The 20,010-nt window shown below is 48.9% G+C and overlaps 1 protein-coding gene across 1 annotated transcript in view; it reads left to right on the top strand.

Moving 5' to 3' along the window:
- Positions 1-20,010, top strand: part of Ctif (cap binding complex dependent translation initiation factor) — a 203,776-nt gene that overhangs the window by 105,044 nt on the left and 78,722 nt on the right. Inside the window, exons 7-8 of the mRNA XM_028783220.1 lie at positions 14,723-15,209; positions 16,562-16,861. Coding sequence (XP_028639053.1) covers positions 14,723-15,209; positions 16,562-16,861 — 787 coding nt within the window. The remainder of the gene's footprint in view (positions 1-14,722; positions 15,210-16,561; positions 16,862-20,010) is intronic.

The following is a 20,010-nucleotide window of genomic DNA, read 5'->3' as shown; positions in this document are numbered from 1 at the left end:
GAGAGAGAGAGAGAGAGAGAGAGAGAGAGAGAGAGAGAGAGAAGGTCATTTTGTACCCTAACTAAAAGATAACAACAGCCATGTTGATTAATTGTAAACAAAGCATACAAGTAAATAAAAAAGAAAAGAAAAAACCCACCTATTCTATTGTAAACTGCTTCAACTGGAATTCTGGGAATGTTTGACCCTTATTCAAACCCTGGGGGATTCCTTGGCTCCGCCCCATCTCTCCACCCACATCCAGTAATTGGTCCAGCTTCGCCTTGAAAACAAACCCCCAGCTTCTGTCCTCTGTAAGGCTACCCCAGAGCTCTGCTGGCTATCATGAGTCTGTTCCTGTCACCTGGGTCTCTTTGCAGCTGCCTTTTAAATGTCATTCAGAGCCTGTCAGTAGTTCCCCATTTCGAGTAGGATAAATGATAAAGTCTTTCCAATGACTTTAAGATGATGTGGCTTTTATCACTTCTCTGACCTTCGGTCTTGCACCCTCCGCCTCACACTGTGCTCTAGTGTCCCTGACCTTCTTGGAGAACTTGAACACATGGGTGAGCTCCTAACCCCTGGACCTTTGCACTTGCTAACACATCTGTGTGCATCGTGCCTCTCCATCCTGGATCCAGGTCTGTACTCTACTTCCTCAAGTAACTGTTCAATGCCACCTTCTCAGTGAGACCTATGCTAACCCTTCTACCTGAAAGTGAACTCCTTCTACTAGGGAGGGTCCCCAAAAATGCACATCAACTCCCTGATCCCTCTGCTTGCCTTCCTGGCCTCAATGAGCTTCATGTGTGTCAACCCAGGAGTTTGTTCTCTACAGAAAAACAGCTTCCTACCAAGCGGTGTGTCTACAGCACAGCCATTGTCAGGTTGCCCAGTGTCCCCCTTCAGCAGGCTGCTTCATAGTGAACACTAGAGGAGCCTTTGTTAGGCAAATGAATACACGAACAAGACCTTGACCAGCCTCCTCAAGTCACCTCCCCTTCCCTCTCAACCTGTGGGTCACGACCCTTTTCAGGGTTGACGGACCCTTTCACAGGGGTCACCTAAGGCCATCAGAAAAGAGATATTTGCATTACATTTCCTAACAGTAGCAAAATTATAGTTATGAAGAAGCAATGAAAATAGTATTAGGCTGGGGGGGGGGGGTCACCACAACATGAAGAACTATATTAAAGAGTTGCAGCATTAGGATGGTTGAGAAACCATGGGTCTAGACTGTCCCTCCTGCATCTTCCCAACTGCAAAGAGGAAGCAATCTATCACCTTTGTCTAGGTGGAGGTCACCTGTCCCTTAGGCTCCTCCTCCTCCCTGGGCTCACTCTGGCCTCAGCTCTGGTATTTAGTGGTTTTCATATCTCAAAGCTATAGGATAGTCTCGGCTCCTCCTGCCCTCGTTGCCTCTCTAACCAGCACCGGGGACTGTGGGCTCTGAGCCTAGGCAAAAACAGCTTGGGGTGATATTTGAGGGACATGCCACACACCTGAGCTGAGTGCCAGGTAAATTCATCCTCTAGTGGTGTGGCCCTTGACAGCTCTGTGAAGGACAGAGTCTCTGTTTGATGCTTCTAGGAGAATATTCAGTTGACCTGGAAGGCTTCATACTCTGTTAAATGGATAAAGAGGGAAAGACCACAGGCAGCTCTGCTGTGGCCCCACCCTGCCCTTCTGATCTGGCTCGAGAGCTAACTTCCAAGGCTTCTGCAGTGGCTTCCCCTTAAAGAGACAAAGTAGTGCCGTCACCCATGGCTCAGCAGTGAGGTCCTTGAATCCATGTTGTAGATACAGAATCCCCAGTATGGGTGGCCCAAGGCAGGCCTTGAAGAGACCACAGGAAGCCAACAGGCTGATGGGAGGTGCAGCTTAGTGATGAGATGGTGTCCAAGTTGTAGACACCATCCATTAATCCCCAGATGCCAGCTGGCTCCTGGATGCCTCTGCCTGAGGTTTTCCAGGCCTGCCTGCTGAGGTTAATCAATCCCCAGAGAGCACCTAAGTGTTGGAAGACCTCTTACAAATTACATGACATGCTCTCTGATATGCAGTTCACACACAGGGAAACTAAGGCAAACAGTGCCACATAACTTGCTTCATGAGACACAGTGAAGCAGAGGTCTGGCTGGGACCAAGGCCCTCCTTCCTGTCCAGCATCCAGGACACAACAGTTCCCTGGCCTGCTGACCCCCACCCTGGTCAGCATAGCAGTTGAGCAGTGTCTGGCTTCCAGAGAGGGCTTCCTCCAACATGGCCCCTGTCCTTCCCCATCTCTTGTGGGGGCAGTGTACTACTCCACTCAGATGGCCATCAGCCAGTGGATTACTCTGTAGCCCCAGGAGCCACTCCGGTGGTTTGAAGCTGAAGAGTTTTAAATTATTTTATTAGTAGTCAAATATTTAATTTGTACCCATTATACGCTTTGGTTAAGGGAAGGAAGCCCTGAAGAACACAGGTATGAAAAGGCTGGTCGCAAGACTGAGATGGGGATAATTCTGTTCATTTGCTGTGAGGTGCTCTGCCCATGTGATGATGATATGTTCGAAACTTCTCTGTAGAAAATCATGATTTTGTTTTATTTCACAACTCATTTATAATGAATGGAGGAGCATACATCTCTGTCTAGATGGGGCAGGTTTAATTTTATCTCTATTTCTGAATGTTACGAAGGAGTGCATTGCCATGCATGTTGGTGTACATCAATAACCCTGGCACTCTAGAGGCTGAGTAAGAGGAGGCTAACCTGGCATACAAACCGGGACAGTTTCTCTAAAACTCAAAAGAAAAAAAAAAAAGAAAACCAAGGATTATGTTAAATATGTGTATTAAATTCCCTTCTACTTGCATATCAACCTGAAGGTTGTATTTGATATCAAATGACTTCATTATCCTGATAGATTTTTAATTCCAAAGAGTGTTTACAAGATAATATATGGCTGTAAATTGACTTTTCCAGTCTAAAAGGCCAGAGCAAGGGCAGACTGAGGTCACTCCTGAACTGCCTCAGGTTCCATAAGGGTAAAAACAAATAATGAAGAACCTTCTTTTTCCCACCCACCCAGCAGCAGGTCTCCAGCTGTGGGTTGTACAAGCCCACACTGGGATGCAGGGTTTTCCTTCTAACTTTCAAGTCCATCTGAAAGGGAAAGCCAGTGTGCAACAGTGGGTGCTGTTCAGGATCTTCCCAGGTCCCTTCAGACGGTACCCAATCCATACCCCTATGTCACTGTGGTCAACAGACCACAGAGCCTCAGAGAGCAGTGTCTGGAGACAGGAGTCCTTTCCTACACTGCATCTCTGAGGTGAGTGCCTGTCTCAGGGATCGAAGGGGTCACATGGTGGCTGATTCCATTATATTTTATTTGATTTGCCTTGAACATAAGAAACTAACTCAAGCAAAATTCTTGCCAAGCCTTTGCTGACTTGGCCATGTTTTCCACAATGTTCTCTCCATGTGTCCATTTTAACCAAAAATTTTTGATAACAGGCTGTTCCTGAATCTCAGAAAAGTTGGGTTTGGGGGTGTCACTTAGTCGGTAGAGTTTTTGCCTAGCATGCATGAACCTCTGGGGTTTATGCACTGTGTGAATTCAGGCACGGTGGCACATGCCTGTAATTGCAGCACTTGGGAGTTATCGGAAACATGATCAAATATTAGGTCATTCTCAGTCACATAGCAAATATGAGACTTTATCAAAAAGCAAAATCAACAAACAAAACTCCAGAAACATTGTGAGAAGTGTACAGGCATTCCCATCTCACCTTGGCTCGAACTGCCGACTGTTAATACTGCCTCCTCTCCTCCATCTGCATTCTTTCCTGGTCTGTTGGTAAACTAAGTCGCCAAAACAATGTCCTCTTCTGCCAGATACTTCACAGGCTGGCTCTTTTAGACAAAGTCTTTTTCATGACCACAGTATGATGGTCAGGATCGGAACTCTGAGTCCTGTCCACTAAGGTACACTGATTATGTGCTGTAGCCCATCTAAACTATGCCTGTAGTCCTACAGTCTTCCCAGACACAGGGATCCTGTCCATCTGTTAACCTAGGACAGGTCTATGGCCTCAGAGCATCATGGTCTTGACTGTGGTTAGGGAGGACCTATCTCTTTGTAGTCAGCTCCTCTGGCTTGTCCCCGAGGTTAGGCCCAAGTCATGTGTCCATGTTCTGGTCCTCCTATCAGGAGGTGGTGCTGTTCTTGATTCCTGTATTGGTTGTGGTTACATGGTTAGAAGGGAAGGCTGCCTGTTCTCTATTGTCATGGGTTTCCCTGTGTGATTCTGTAGGAAGGTCACTGGAAACTACCAGTGTTTGGCCTTTTACCTCATGGCTGCTATTGATCCTTCATGCCTGAAACGATTGTTAATATCAAGGTTACCAAATCATTTCTTCTAAATATACTGGTTTGCTTTATATCATAAAAAATAATTTTAAGCTGATTGTGTGTGTGTGTGTGTGTGTGTGTGTGTGCAGGCGTGCGTGTGTGCACCTGCATGTGTGTGTGTGTTTTGCCTGTGTGTATGTATGTGAATCATGTATGTGCCTGGTGCCCTCAGAGGCCATATGGGTAACAGGAACCAAACCTCTGTCCTCCGCAGGAGCAGCAAGTGCTGACCTTGTGATCCTCCTGTCTGTGCCTCTCAAGGGCTGGGGTTATGAGAGTGCATAACCCTGCCTGACTCATCTTCACTTGGTATTTTCTTACTGACTGTGATACTGGGGGTGAAACCAAGGGTCTCGTGAATGCCAAGCAAGTGCTCCAAAACCAAGCCCCATCCCCAGCATTTGGGCACTAGAAAGGGAAGTCCTTGTCACCTATCTCAGTGCCCTTGAACACTGCTGCTTGGCTGAAGAGATAGTCCAAGTGAAGATTATAGCTTTGTGTCTGTACAAGTCCCTAGTGTTTTGGAAGGCTCTAACCCAAGAAAGTATCTGCTGGGAAGCATGTCCCCAGGTGGCCTGGCTGGAGAGATGAGGCCATGTGTGAGCCTGTTGTAGGTCCTTTGGGGTCAAGTCTCACCACAGATCCATCCTTCCATCAGCCCCAACTGAAAAATGTGACCCAAGGGAGGCGCTGCCTCAGCCAACGCCATTTTGCATTTCCTCTCCTTCCTGGGATGGAACAAATGGCCCTTCAGGGACAGTGAACCTGTCAGTAATGAAATTGTGAGAGGAGGAGGAGGCTGTCCCAAGAGGGATCCTGCTGGGGGATGGCTAATGGATTACTGTGGTGGCCAGCAGAGCCTGGGAACTCCTAGCTCTCCTCAGCCCATGAAGCCCAACGAGTCCCTGAACCTGTTGAAGTTCCTTGACATCTCGTGCCCTCCATTCACCTAGGGAAAGCCTGGAGCCCTCTAGGCCTACCCACAGCCTAGAATGTTCTCCATGGATGTTCTGAGGCTGCAAGGCACAGCCCTGCACCTGCCTCTCCTCAGAGGCCCTGGGTACCACCAGATTGGCCCTCTGAAAGATGTCTGCCTATGCCTCAGTCTCTCGGGCCCTGTGTTTGAAATCTCAGGATCACAACATGCTTACCAGATAGAATCCTCTGGGTTAACCTGGGAGCTAGCTGCAAAGCTTCTTCCCTCTGTGAGAATGTGCACATCCATCAACATTGGAGAGTATGCCTTCCGTCTCCACTTATGAGGGTAGACTCGAGTATCTTATATGGTCTCCCTCTCTGTCTCTTGCTAATGAACAGATGGCACTGGAAGGGAGTGCCTTGTGAGGATGGTGGGCCCCCGTACGGTAAGTGACCACCACAGAGCAAGGATGAGGGAATTGAGTGTCGTCTCTTCATCGGCAGAGTTAGTACATACGCACCTATCTCAGGACCCTGACCCAGAGCAGGGCTACAGTTTCTCTGTAAAACTTGGAGTGATTCTTCTATCCCTCTTCTTCATCTCCACACCAACCACTGGTATCTCTGCAACATACACACATACACACAAACCATGGTATCTCTGCAACACGTACATGCACACACACACACACACACACACCTGTCTGTGCAAGCACGAACACAGTATCTCTTTATCTCTCCTCTTATATAACATTTTTCCTGTTCTGGGTGTCTTCCCAAGTCCTCTGAGAACTGCATCCTCAGAACTCACCAGATGTCAAGCCCTGCTATTGTTGGTAGACTTCCAATGACCTAATAGTGCTGCCTGTGTTTTTTAAGAATATGAAGTCAGGGATATTGTCTTGTAGCTACGTGAGATACATCAGACACTGATAACCTGAGTCAGAGGTTGGAAAGGAAAGCTCTAGGTGCATTATATGGTCTCAGGCAAGACTAGCCCAGAAGATGTACTCATTTCTTTCAGCAGTCAAAGCACCAATTGCTCTTGCAGAAGACTTGAGTTTGGTTCCTAGCACTCACATGGGACAGCTAACAACTGCCACTATGGATTAAACAGGCATGTGAGTGCCACCACAGGTAGCAAGCATTCTGCATACATTTCCCCCATAGCCACAGAAGACAGGTCCCCAGACCCCCAGTGGGTTCCTGAAACTGTAGCTATACTGCATTTTCTCTGTGCTGCAATTTAATTTGTAAACTAAGAACAAAGAAATGAATAGCATTTAACAGGTTAGAACCATTATAAAAATGGATTCTGATAACAGCTCTGTGTCCTACTGTGCTGTGGTCTCTTTGCATATGTCCCTGTGAGATGACAAAAGATTCTGTTGAGGAACTGAAGGGAACCTGGCTTTTGCAGTTTGTGGTCCTACTGCAAAGCTAGCACAGATTTAATAGAAGATCTATGCTTTCTGTAATTCTTAGCTGCCACAAAAGGTTTTATTCTCTTTCCTTATTAAGTAAAAAAAAAACAAAAACAAAAACTACCTTTTTTACTTGAAGTACTTACAGCTCCTCCTTGCAAAACTACATAGCCTGTGTACCTGCTCTCAAGCTATGAAATGATCACTAAAAAAACTTCTTGATCATAAATAGTAGACTCTCCCAACAGCCAGTCTTCTAACCAAGACAGCTACCTGGTATCTAATGGGCAGGTAGCATATACGGTGTGGATACATCACAGGAACTATTCCTATCCCAGGTGGGATGGAACAGGAAAATAGCACGTGACTGAAACCCCATGGGTTGTAAACTTGGGGAGGGTTTCATTTTGTGATTTGGTTAAGGCGTGTGACTTAAACTGTGTAAAGCCACCCTGCAGGTGAGGTAGCACTCGTGCGTCCTGGAGAGCTAGATGTAAGTGAGCAGGTGTAAGAGATGAAGAGAGGTTCAACATGCTCTCTCCAGTCTGTGGGCCACCTGTGCTGACCACATGCTTCTCTTGGTAGCACTTTTCCTCCAGCCTCAAGTATGGGATGGAGGCAGAGACTCCAGGGGTTGGAGCATGTCCTGAACAACAGAGAGAAAGGCTTAAATAATGGACATGCTAGGCATCTCCTGAATACCAACCCACCTGGTCCCCTATGAGGGATGTTAACTATTGGAAGAATAAAACAAGGAGTCACCACTGGAAATGCAGTTTCTATTTGTTTACCCCCATAGATACAGTGAGGACTGAGAGAGGTTAAGGAATTTGCCCAGGGTTACACAGCTAGAGTTGTAGTGTCAAGATTTGAACTTAGGGAGTTTGGTTCCAAACTCCAGATTTGAAATAAGTACACAGCTCAAGAATAACTATATAGCTCAAAGATGTGTAGGCCTTGCCAGCAGGCTGCAATGAGGGGCCACAGGCTGAGCCTGGAGACAGCAAAGCCGGACTGGGCCAAGTGGAAGGGCGAGGGCCTTCCCCTGGAACCTCGCCACCAGGTTCACGTGGAGCCTGACAGCTCCCAAGGGCAGCCGCGTGCTCTTCCCATGACATCATGCTGCCTCGGAACTTTGAGGCCAAGGATTCTTGGAATGCTTGATTCATCCTGGAACAAAAATAATACTGCGTATTTATAACGTGCCTTTGTACCCCCAAAGGCTTTCCTGGGCTTTAGTTCATTGAAAGCTCAGGCTAGCCTTGTGACTACACAGGAATCAGAGAGGCAGGAAGCAACCCTGAGCAGCACTGAGCAGAGGTCCACACTCCCATGCTGCAGCTAGGACTACCAAGGCGCAGGCACTGCCTGACTTGCCAAGGTGACTTAGCATCTCATTAAGGAATAAGGTGCCCAAGAACTCTGATTTCCAACAAGAGCAAAATGACAAACAGAGGCTCGCAAGCCACCGAGTTTCCCCACAAAGCCACTTCCTTTAGCTTCTGCCCTGCCAGAGATAGAGCCCACACTTCTGCTCTCCCCATCCCCCGAGGGGCAACAATGAAGCCAAAGGGCCACCCTGAAACTTGGCCCCAGCCATATTCCCCAGGCTCCAGCCACAAGCACCGCAGATGAGATGGGCAAAAGATTGTCCCCAGTGCAATTGGAACCCAAGGCCATGCATGGCTCCTGTGGTTTGCCCCAGACACAGTGGAGCCCAAGCTGGAAGGCTGTTTTCCACACAAGCTCTCCTTCCCACAGGCCCTAGCCTCCCACCCCTCCCCTTGATGCCTAAGCCTTTTCTTCTGTGTGTTTATCCCTTCTGTACCCCCACATTGTCTCAGGATGACCCACAGCCCTTCTCCCTGTGATTTTGGCCAAAGTCCTCTGGAATGGTGGTTTTACTGTCTCTGCAGCAGCCTGCCAGCTACCCTGGGCCTCGAGATCCTGGAACAAACTTGAAACTTGGGCCAGGAAAGCATAGTGGTCAAGACTGTATATGCAGGGGCCAGGCTAGCAAGTTTTAAGGTGGGCTCTGCTGGCCACTTGGAAACTAGGACAAGATACCCTCCCTGTGCCCTGCTGACCTCACTGTAAAATGGAGTTCGCAATGGTCCCTCTCCCCGAGGGTGAGTGGAAGCTATGCCTGGCGAGCCGTGCATACATCACATATGTTGGCTGCTTTTGCTACTGTGACTCTGCTCCACTGAAGTATCAAGTCGGCTATAACCTTTAGAAGCCTCCTGAGCAGTCCTGGCTACAGGGTGTAGCACGCTGCACAGGACAGTGTGCTTAGAAAGGGCATGTGGTTGACTGAATGCTAGGTTGTGACTGTCATATTCTCAGAAATTCTTTGCTCTAGGCTCCACACATTACATGCTGGCCTGCCTTCAGCCCCAAGAGTAGATGGAGCCCTTCTCTCTGCTTGCTTGCCTTTGTCTCCTGTCTCTGGTCATAGCTAGTTCTAGCTTCTGTAACTGGTAGACTGATATCTCTAAGCCCTGGTAGAGGAATTGAAGTAGCCCCTTGTGATTGACAAAACCTCAGGACATCTAGAGCTGCTGTTTCTGTGGACAACCAACCACAGAACAGGCTGGTAGGAGACAGGGTAAGGTGGGCAGACATAGACAGTGACCAGGATAGACATTAGGAGGTTCAGGGGCAGGACTCCGGACTGACTTACCTCTGGATGGGAATTGAGCAATGCTGAGAGGCTGCACAAGGACACTGGACACCTTCTGCCACTCACACACAGCCCTCAGAGGAGACTTCAGTAAGCCCAGTGACAGCTTGAAGGATTAACCTTCAGGTGGAGTCAATTTAAATAAGGGCAAACCTACCACAGTTGGAGACAGTTGTTTTCTCTGGCTACATGGTACTCAGGGCCAGTAAGACCCTCCACAGGACAGGAACATCTGCTGGCCAGATAACCCTCTGGTGTTCAAGTGTTCAGTCCCCACAGTGACATGTCACACTTCTAAGGGGATCATCTTCTCTGACTGGCAGCTACCTCAGTTCTGAACTATTTCTTTCCAACCCTGAGTAAAGGTAAAGAAGAAAGCCACAAAGCATGGAAGAATCTACAGGTATCAGGGTCACAGGAAGGTTCCAACACCCGTTAGCCCTCATGGGGGAACAAAGCACCCTTCGATTTCCTGGCTGAGTTTCCCATCATCCTGTAAATGGAAGCTGGATTATTGGTTGGCTATTTGTATCTGGGTCTCGTGTACCAATGCTAGGCAAAGCAGCCCTGTCCTGTAGGGAAATGGTGGGCCCTGAGCCCCTAAATTTCATCACAGTATTGGACAGGTCCTGTAGAGGTAGGCAGGAGTAAAGGGGCCTGTGCTATAATGAGCAGTCACTGCTTTTCCTGAAGACAAGAAACACAAGCTCCTGTGTAGCTTCCAAGTCACTCGCCCAGGAATTTTACTTTCAGAATTTTTAAGCAGACCTACAAATTATGTGGTAAAGGGTCCCACATGGAGAGAACTACAATAAGCCAATGGGCCTTGAACTATCTGGTTGGGGGCTATTATGAAATAAGAAAGAAAGAGAGAGAGAGAGAGAGAAAGAGAGAGAGAGAGAGAGAGAGAGAGAGAGAAAGAGAAGAGAAGAGAAGAGAAGAGAAGAGAAGAGAAGAGAAGAGAAAATTTGCCTCCATTTGGCCTGATGTTAAAAAAAACAAAATTCGAAGTTCCTTTCTGTACACCTACCTCCCAAAATGCAGCTGTGGTGTGTTCTGGAAACATTTTTTTCCCCTTAGAAGTTTAGAATAAAGAATTATACAAAAAGCATTCACTGACCATTTCCATTCCAAGACTATTTTTTTCTTGTCTTAGTAGCAGGTACTTCCAGGGTCTCATGTGGAATCTTGTCCCCCCAAGACATCCCCTCACCTGAGAATGAGAGTCAGATCACCCAATGAAAAGGCAAAGCAGTCGACACTCAGCCTTTGATACCTGCTCTTTCTGGTGACTGCACTGCCAAATTGGGTGTATGCACAGTGCCCCCCAAACTGCACCATGTGTACAGTCATCTGACGACAGATACAGCCTTCTTGCTCACCCACTTAGGAGTAGAAGCAACACACCCTGACCCAGCCAAACCCAAACCCACAGGTCTCGTGGGGAGCAGCCAGCTGGCCCCTGACAAAGGTATCAATGAAACCTAGCACCAGCAAACACTGAAGAGAGCATGCTGGCTTTGGCCAGCTCACCCAGCTACCACTAATAAATATTTGTGAATGGCCAGAGCTGGGAAGCCTGGGCCACCATGGTTGGGGAACAGGGCCCAAGCCTATGTCTGTCTGTGCTTCCAATGGCCCTCTGGGCTCCTTGCCAGGCAAAGAACATGGGCCTACTGTGGTTGTTTCCACAAAAGTCTCTGGGAATTCAGCCCTGTGCTCCTGGGAAACTGGACCTGGGGCTAGATGGAGGACAGACTGAAGGGGGCCTTCCTGGTCCCATGATGAATAAATAGATAGGTCTGGCATCTTTGAAAGCCTCAATGGGCTTATCTATAAAATGAGAAGAAAGGAGGGTGAGGATTCCGCTCAATGATTGAGCACTTGCCTAGCATATGTGAGGATTTGGGTTTCATGCACACACGCATGTACGCACATGGAAAGGTTCACAGTCCACATGCACACACAGATGACAGACCCAGCAGTCACTTTTCCTGAGAAGGAGGCAACTAAAAAAGAAAAGGCTTCATGCCGCATCCTCCAGTGCTGCCTGTGCTCCTGCTCAACTTCCAAAGGCAAAGCTGGGTCACCGCCAATGCTCCTCTGTATCTAGTCCTCCTTTTGGACTCGTCTTAGCTGGGGTTACTATTGCTGCAATTAAACACCCATGACCAAAGCATCTTGAGGAGGAAAGAGTTGATTTGGCTTATATTTCCACATCACTATTCATCACTGAAGTAAGTCAGGATAGGAACTCAAACAGGGAAGGGGCCTGGAGGCAGGAGCTGATGCAGAGATCATGGAAGGGTGCTGCTTGCTGGCTTGCTCCCCACATGGCTTGCTCAGCCTGCTTTCTTATAGAACTCAAGACCACCAGCCCAGGGATGGAACCATCCACAATGGCCTGGGCCTTCCTCATCAATCACTAATTATGAAGATGCCCTACAGGTTTGTTCGCAAAACCGATCTTAAGAAGGCGCTTTCTCCACTGAGGTTCCCTCCTTTCAGATGACTCTAGTTTGTGTCAAGTTGACATAAAACTATCCAGCACAGTTAGGGGAAAGGAATCCAATGGCAGGCAACAGGCAACTGTCTCTGACAGTCTCTACTCCAACTATTATGGAACCCATATGAAGACCAGGGCCTCAGTGGGAGAAGGCCAACTGACTGGATGTCCCAATGTGGGGTGGTACCCAAGGGGAGTTTCCCCCTCTCCTCAGAGAAGAGGGGGGGATTTGTAAGGCTGGGACTGGGAGGAGAGGAGTGACAGGGGGGATGTAATTGGGACGTAAAGTGAATAAATAAATTAATTAATTTTTAAAAACTAGCCAGCACACAGTAGGGCTACTTAGCATCCCCTCTAGCCTGTGGATGGCCCTCTTTACTCATGAGACACCATCACCCAGCAAATATGAGTCTGGAGACAACTACTACAGTCTGTACACTCTTAGCCAGTACCATTCTCTCAGGGTTGGGGTGGGCGTGGCAGGGGCCAATCAGATTGGTCATTTCAGGTCAACCGACATCTCCAGGTGAAGAACAGTGAGACCTGGGTGATTTCTTTCTAAAGCCCTTGATGGCCAGCCATGTAGAAATGATGTCCTCCTTCAAGAAGACAGAAGTTATTTGCCTTTTTTCTTTTCCCACTCGGAGGGGTGGCTGCTGGGCAGAAAGAGAGAACTCCCAGGGATGGTAAATGGGAGGTGGGATTCTCTTCAAGACAAGCTGGGAAGAGCTTGTCCTTCAGGGATCTTTCTTAGGTCATGGCTATGAGGCACCTCAAATTTTTAAATAATGATAACAAGAGTTGTAAGGAAATTACAACAAAGTTGTAGGGAAATTGTCAAGGTTTCCCTCTGGGCCACACATACATACATACATACATACATACATACATACATACATACATGCATACATAGCCCACATTCAAAGAACAGAGAAAATGGAAGGATATAGGGCCAGCAAGTTGAAAGTAACTGAAAAATGAAAGGAAGATCAGAAACATCACAAAATATCACTAGGCCCTCAGTGACACTAGTGTTTTGTGTCTTCTAGCCTCTGACCCAGTGTCAATCAAGGCCTTGTACGTGCTAGGTAAGAGCTTTGCTGGGGAGCTTTAGTCCTGCCTCCAGGGCCTCCCACACACCAGGCAAGCACTTATCACTGAACTCTATTTTCAATCATCTTTTCTCTCGTTTGGCTTTTCTTAAAATAAAAAAATTAATGTATTTGTGTGTGTGTGTGTGTGTGTGTGTGTGTGTGTGTGTCTGGTGTGCGTGCCTCAGCCTGTGTGTAGGTCAGAGGATAACTTTTGAGAACTGTTTCTCTCTCTCCACCGTGGATTCCATGGATTGAACTTATATTGCCAGATCTGCATGGCAAGTCCTTTCGTACACTAAACCATCTCACCAGCTTCTGAGGTATTTTTAGTTTTGTTTTTTATGTTGACATAATATTTGCACTTATTATTTGACAATTCTAACATGCATACAATGCATCCTGTTTGGCCTTTGGAAACAAAGGTCTTTGTCTGCAATCCCAGGATAGCCTGGAACTCACTGTGTCATCCAGGCTGGCCTTGGGCTCCTGCCTCCGCCTCCAAAGTACTGAGGTTACAGGCATGTGCCACCATGCCTGGTATGATTAACATTAATGAGAAAGAAATAACACCTCTGACATAGAACTACCTACTTTCACATTTTTAGAAGGAAAAAAAATAATTATCAAGTGAAGATTGAAACTGGGCTTATAACAAAGAAGCAAATGCTTGACATAAATGAATCTAGTTTGTTTATAAAGTGTAATTGCAGCTGAGGATGTGAGATCTGAGGTAGATCCCAAGGCATGGGTTCATTCTTGAAACTGTCATGGCTTTCTCTTGGTACCACCATATCGATATTAAGGGGCACATAGCCATTCTCAGCTGCAACTCCAGTGACCTCAGGGTTCAGAAGGCAGCCTGAGAAAAGGCACCCTGGGAGGGACCAAGACTGGACATAATGCTATGAGTGTAAGACACTTCCTCATACCCGAGCCTACAGGACACTTCCTGCCCCTGCCCCTGCCTTATACAGCAAAATCTTCTCATCATGTTTCCTGGCACAGAGCTCAGCTCTGCCACTGGCTCGTGTCTGCTCACAAAGCACTGTCATGTAGTTAAGGAACAGCACTCAGCCTAAAACAGTGTGTTAAATATCCATCCACATTCCTACTCCAGAGCTGCCGAAACAGAGCCACCACTGGGGGGCTGAACATGGGTCTTTTCCCTCACCGTGCAGAGGTGTCAGCACAGTGAGGCTCTCCTGAGACCTCACTTCTCAGTTTGCAGATGACAACAGATGCCTCTGTGCTTGTGGCATCTTTGTGTGTGTACAGACTGCTTCTTGTTATATGGACCCAAGTGGGCTTGGATTAATTAAGGGACACACCCTGGCAACCTTATATCTTTAAAATCCCAATTAGCTCTAGAAAGACACATTCTGAAGAATGGAGTGAGGGCTTCAACACATGAATATTATCAGATAATGCTGCTTTCAGAGGACATAGCTGGAGGCTGGAGGGCTCACCACATCTTCTGTTGGTCCTCTTAGATATTTGTTTCTCGTATTACATACACAGGCACACTGTGTGACACGGATGAAGTGCTGCTTTTTAGAGAAAGCTGGGCTTCTGTTCTCTCTGATGGCTCATGGGAGGGTTGGGATAACTATTGAAATGACTGATGATCCAGGCTCTGATCTCCTGTTCCATTGTTTGGATGAAGGGGCCCTATCAGTTCACTATGTAACCCCTCTTTTCTACCTCTCTACTCTTCTTTATAGACGGCAGCAAAGACCTCCAGGAGGGAACAAGCCCCAGCAGCATAGTGACCATCAGCCAGGCAGTGCCAAACACAACAGGGACCACCAGAAATCTTACCAGGGGGGCTCAGGGCCCCACCCCTCAGGGAGGTCCACACACCATGGCTACAGCCAGAACCGACGCTGGCATCATGGCAACATGAAGCATCCGCCAGGAGACAAGGGAGAAGCGGGCAGCCACCGCAACGCCAAAGAGACCGTAACCGTTGAGAACCCCAAACTTGAAGATGGCCCAGGGGACACCGGACACAGCAGCCTTGAGCCCCCCTGCAGCCCTGACACTCTGACCCCAACAGCTTCTGAGAGGCCAACCCCTCAGCCACCAGGGGGGCCAGAGGCTGAGACAAAGCATAAAGACACTGTTCTTCCCGAGCGTCTCGGGGAGCGCCCCAAAATCACCCTGCTCCAGTCTTCCAAAGACAGGCTGAGACGAAGGCTGAAAGAAAAGGTACCAGTAATTGAACTTTCCTTGTTCTCTTGCTGAGGACAGCTGAGAGGTAGGCACTTGGGTGGCTGGGCTGCGGGTGGAGCCTCATCATCGGGACGGGCTCCTCTCTAAAGGGAAGAAAGGCGTCCGTGGCTGAGTGGACACACCACGCCAGGTTGTCATTGCCATGGGGAGCACCGCAGGGCAAAGCCCACAGCAGCTGTACTTGAACCCTTCCAACACATACTGTTCCTTAACTTCTGCCCTACAAGAGATGTTGGGGACACAGGGAAATCACTAGATGCTGCGAGGCAAGGAGCTGGGTCCTGTCAGCCCTGCTCAGGGAATCTAAGTTTCCCTGAAGAGATAGTCTAGAGGGGACTAGACAAGAAAAAGGTGGTCACTTCTGACCCACTCTCACAGGCCACTCAGTTCTCGAGTGGGAGAGCAGCTGTTTATGCACCTTGACCCTACATGGTAAGAAGAGGCTCCAGTGTTCTCGTAGTGTCTCCATGTCACCCCAAGGGAAAGGTGGCTCAGAGAAGGATCCACCTCCCCAGAGTGCATGGCCACAGAGCTGGAGATGGAGTCTTAAGCTCCACACAGAACTCCCAAGTTAACAGCTGAGGGCCAGCAAGGTTGGGCCACAGGTCTGTTCTGTCATACGGCTTGAAATAACTTCATAACATTTTCTGCCTTTCCATTCTGTGGCCTTACCCCAGTTACCAGCCACTCTCCTAAGGTCATAAACAGGTTGAGGTTTTTTTTGGGGGGGTAGGGGTTGTCTGTTAATTTTCCTCAAGGAGCACCAGCCATGGGGATAGCACATTGAAAGATCTTACTGTACAGTACCTGTGTACATAGGGACAGCCAGCACTGGCAGCACGGGATGCTAAGCCAGGGCCAAGTCCACATGGAGCCATTCACCTGAGAACATGGTGGTCCATGCATTTAGAGCAGACACCTGGCAGCTACACCCAGGCCATGCCCACACCACCACAGGTGTTCTGGATCCTACTCTACCCCAGCTTGGTCTCCCTCACCTCATTTTCTCTTTGACCCAGTTTTCTCTTTATCATCTCTGATAATTCCCACGGAATCATTTCTAGACTAAGGGATCTGCTGGATAAATGGGGGGGAAATGTGTATCTGAGGATCCTGGGTAGGGACTAGAACTCACACACAGTTCCGGGTATCAGAACAGCTAAGGAAAAGGGTCTGCAAAGCGCAGTGTGCTGTGAGGGTCTCTGGTGGGAGTTGCACTTCCTCACACCCTTCTTTCTGGATCTCCCTTCTTCCTTCAGGACATCCCGAATCCCACTGAGACTTCAGCTCCACTGAGGTGTGTTTTATGTGTCCCCCATGCCCCCCAGGACGAAGTCGCAGCAGAGACCATCAGCCCTCAGCCAAACAAGATGGACAGGTTGATGGAGATCCTGAACAGCATGAGGAATAACAGCAGCGATGTGGACACCAAGCTCACCTCCTTCATGGAGGAGGCACAGAACTCCACCAACTCTGAGGAGATGCTGGGAGAGATCGTACGGACCATCTACCAGAAGGCGGTGTCAGACCGCAGCTTCGCCTTCACGGCCGCCAAGCTCTGCGACAAGATGGCCCTTTTCATGGTCGAGGGGACCAAGTTCCGGAGCCTGCTCCTCAACATGCTCCAGGTAACCAGACACCAACAGCTGCTGCTCCACTCCCCTGCCCCTCCGATGAGGGTTATTGCTAGAGAGAGGGCTGCAAGTTCTGATGGCAGTTGAACTTGTCCCAAGTCGCTTCCTCCCTTGCCTGATTAATTATAGAAAATAAGCAGGCATCGAGGGGTGAGAGATGAGCGGCTAGATTTGGGTGTGTTTGTGTGAGCGCTCCATGGTTACGGAGGACCAATATAATTTTATAGGTGCTTTTTGTTCGACCGCCCTCTCTCTCTCTCTATTTTCACGATAAGAGGCTGGCTATTGGCCCTACGCTTTGACCTCTACGTGTCTGAGCGGTCATGAACTTGCCGTGGACCTGGCTCTTCCCCCTCCTTCTTCCTGGCCTCCCAACTTCCCCCTTCTTCTTTTTCTTCTCCTCCTCCCTAAGGATAGCCCTCAAAAGCTTGATGGCTATACCCTTGGTAGAGCTGGGATAGAAACGCCTTGTGGGACAGGATGAGGACAGCCTGTCTGTTGATGCACCGAAGCCCAAAGTAGAAAGAAAGTGTGGCAATCCAAGATTTTCTTGCTGCCTGGTACCTTTCCACCCAATCTCCCTTTCCTTCCAGAGAGTTCCCCCTCATACTCTTATTGCTGTCTGCCAGAGACCAGGGTCTAACCACAGTCCCATAGGCAAGTATATGATGAGTGTAGACCAGTGTCTAACCACAGTCCCATAGGCAAGTATATGATGAGTGTGGACCAATGTCTAACCACAGCCCCACAGTTGAGTGTATAATAAGTGGGGGCACATGCACCCACACTGAGTCTGTTATATAAGTACCTGCTGTGTATGGTAACAGTTGACTGGTGACCCCAGATCTGGCAACATCAGGGAAGACATGACAGTGGAGTATGACATGGTGACCATATCAGGCCAGAAGGCCATCTTTGGAGACTCTGGATGGGACAAAATGTCTTTCCTGTTCTTTTACACAACAGAGCCCAGTTTAGATACAAATTGTGTCATCAGGTCTACCTGGTAATGCAATTCCTTGGAAGTGAGGGAAGAGGGAAGCAGGGGACAGAGCTAAAGGGACCACTGACAGTCATGGTGAGCAGGGTGACCATATACCAGATTATCCTACCGGTACAGCTTCAGAGAGTCCCCTCATAATTACACTTGGATGACAGATGTATTCAGGGCACCTGGCCACCTGGTTCATGGTTTGCAGTGTCGTCCCCAAAAGCAGAGGGGAGATCCCTGCTGGCCCACCTGCCTGTGGTGCACTGGGCCCCATGCCTCTCTGTCCTCTTCTGTGTGCGTCTCACTGTCTGCAACCTGAGCCTCCCTGGCCAGCCTCAAGCTTCTCGCCAGCTCCAGGCTCTGATCAGGTTGCCATTCCTGGATCACCCATGCTCTCCTGGTGATGAATTCCCGCATTACCTGAGGGATTTGCACATCGGCATGTTCCTCGCGGGCCGGAATGTCCTGGGAGAGTGGAGAGGGTGACAAACAGGCAGGAGAGGCTCGTCTGCCATGCATCACCAGGCATGGGGAAGTCAAGGGCAGGACTGGCCTCAGACTTGGTTTGGAGATTTTTTGTTTTTTTCAGAGGAGGGTCAGAAATGGAGGACAAGCTCTAGGTCATGGCTGCCAGCTGCCAGCAATCCATTCAACCCCACAGCAGACAGTCACACAGGCCCGTGGCACCTGGAAAATAAGAATTATCTGCAGAGACTACCCCAAGATGAGTTATTTCTTCAAGAACCCAATGGTAGCTTAAGTTAGTGAAGTCTTACTATGTGTCCTAGCTAACATGCCCGGGTGAAGTGAGCATGCTGGGACACAGTTGGGTGGGCACTGGGGTGAGTAACACTGAACTGAATGCTGGAGAAGCAGAGGCTAGGCCTGGTTCAGGTATCAGCACTCAGGGCCTTGAGAATGGACTCTAGTGACTCCCGTGAGATGCTCCTTTTCTTACTGCTCCAAGGCCTGGCCCTGAATGAAGCAGTCTTAGGTTTTCCTGTCCTTGTAAACCGCCTTCCCTCACATTGTCACTCAAGGATGAGAGTGACTTTTTGACCAGCCCCAGAGGCCAGCTTGTCCCAGGGATACTCACATCCTGCCCCCTGCTCCCCTCCACCACCCTACAGCTAGGCTGAGCCTCCAGCTGCACTCTAGTGGACAAACCTCTACATCTTTTAGAAGTCACTTCTACCCAATACTCAGCCCATTGCCAGGGCCACTCAGACACAGATACCACCCCCCTGGGAGATTAGCCAGAGTCTCTCACTCTGTTTCTGCAGCATTCTGTCCTTCTCTGCCCCAGTTACCTGTCTCCCTGTTCTAACACATGATTAGCACTGACTGGGTGTCCAAGGACACCAAGCAGCAACTTTGGAGCCAAGGGTTTAAACGTATACAGCAAAGACAGGAACTTCATCTAGTAACCCAGGAACCCACAGGGACAAAGGAGTGCATGTAATCATTGTCCTACTTCCCCGGACTCTGACAGGCAGGCACCACCTCTGCTGTATGCAACTCTGTGTCTGCCTGTCTGCTCAGTGACAGTGTTGACTGGTCACAGTCATGGAGCAATGGCTAAGGCAAGAGGAAGGCCCCAGAAACTTCCCTCTCTCTTCTCCCAGTCAAGAATGGAGACCCAAATGGCAAACAAGACTCAGGTTGTAAGCTCCAAAGGTGCACCCTCCTGGTGACCCATAGTAGCAGGAAAAGGCCCATGCCTAACTGGAGGATGTGTGGTTCCTCTGTGGGCCATCCCCATCACCCACTTCCTGTGAGCCAATGTGGGAACCCTCCGAAGGGTAGAACCAGAGGCTTTGCCTTGACACTTGAGCCTCTGGTAAGATTGTCTAAAGCCCTTCAGGCTCATAGAGGCGTATCTTAGCTGTGCTGGGTGAGGTGCCTGAGTACCCATGGATCTCTGCTTATGTGACTGAGAGGAAGCTTCCTTATTTGCTTGAGCATCCTCAGGCCCTGCTGTTTCTCCCTGCAACCAAGGAGAGCAGGCCTTTCTGAGAAAGTGGCCTTTCATAGCTGCTTGCCACCCAACCAGGGAAGTCTAAATGAAGGAGCAACAGACCTGGGGACCCATGTTCCCTCTTCACACCTCTAAGGAAGTCTGTCTTCACCACTCTCAGAGCCCCTCCCTCCC

The sequence above is a fragment of the Grammomys surdaster genome, unplaced genomic scaffold (assembly GCF_004785775.1).
Source record: "Grammomys surdaster isolate TR1022 unplaced genomic scaffold, NIH_TR_1.0 1036, whole genome shotgun sequence".
NCBI lineage: Eukaryota > Metazoa > Chordata > Mammalia > Rodentia > Muridae > Grammomys > Grammomys surdaster.
This window is presented reverse-complemented; position numbering and strand designations above follow the sequence as displayed.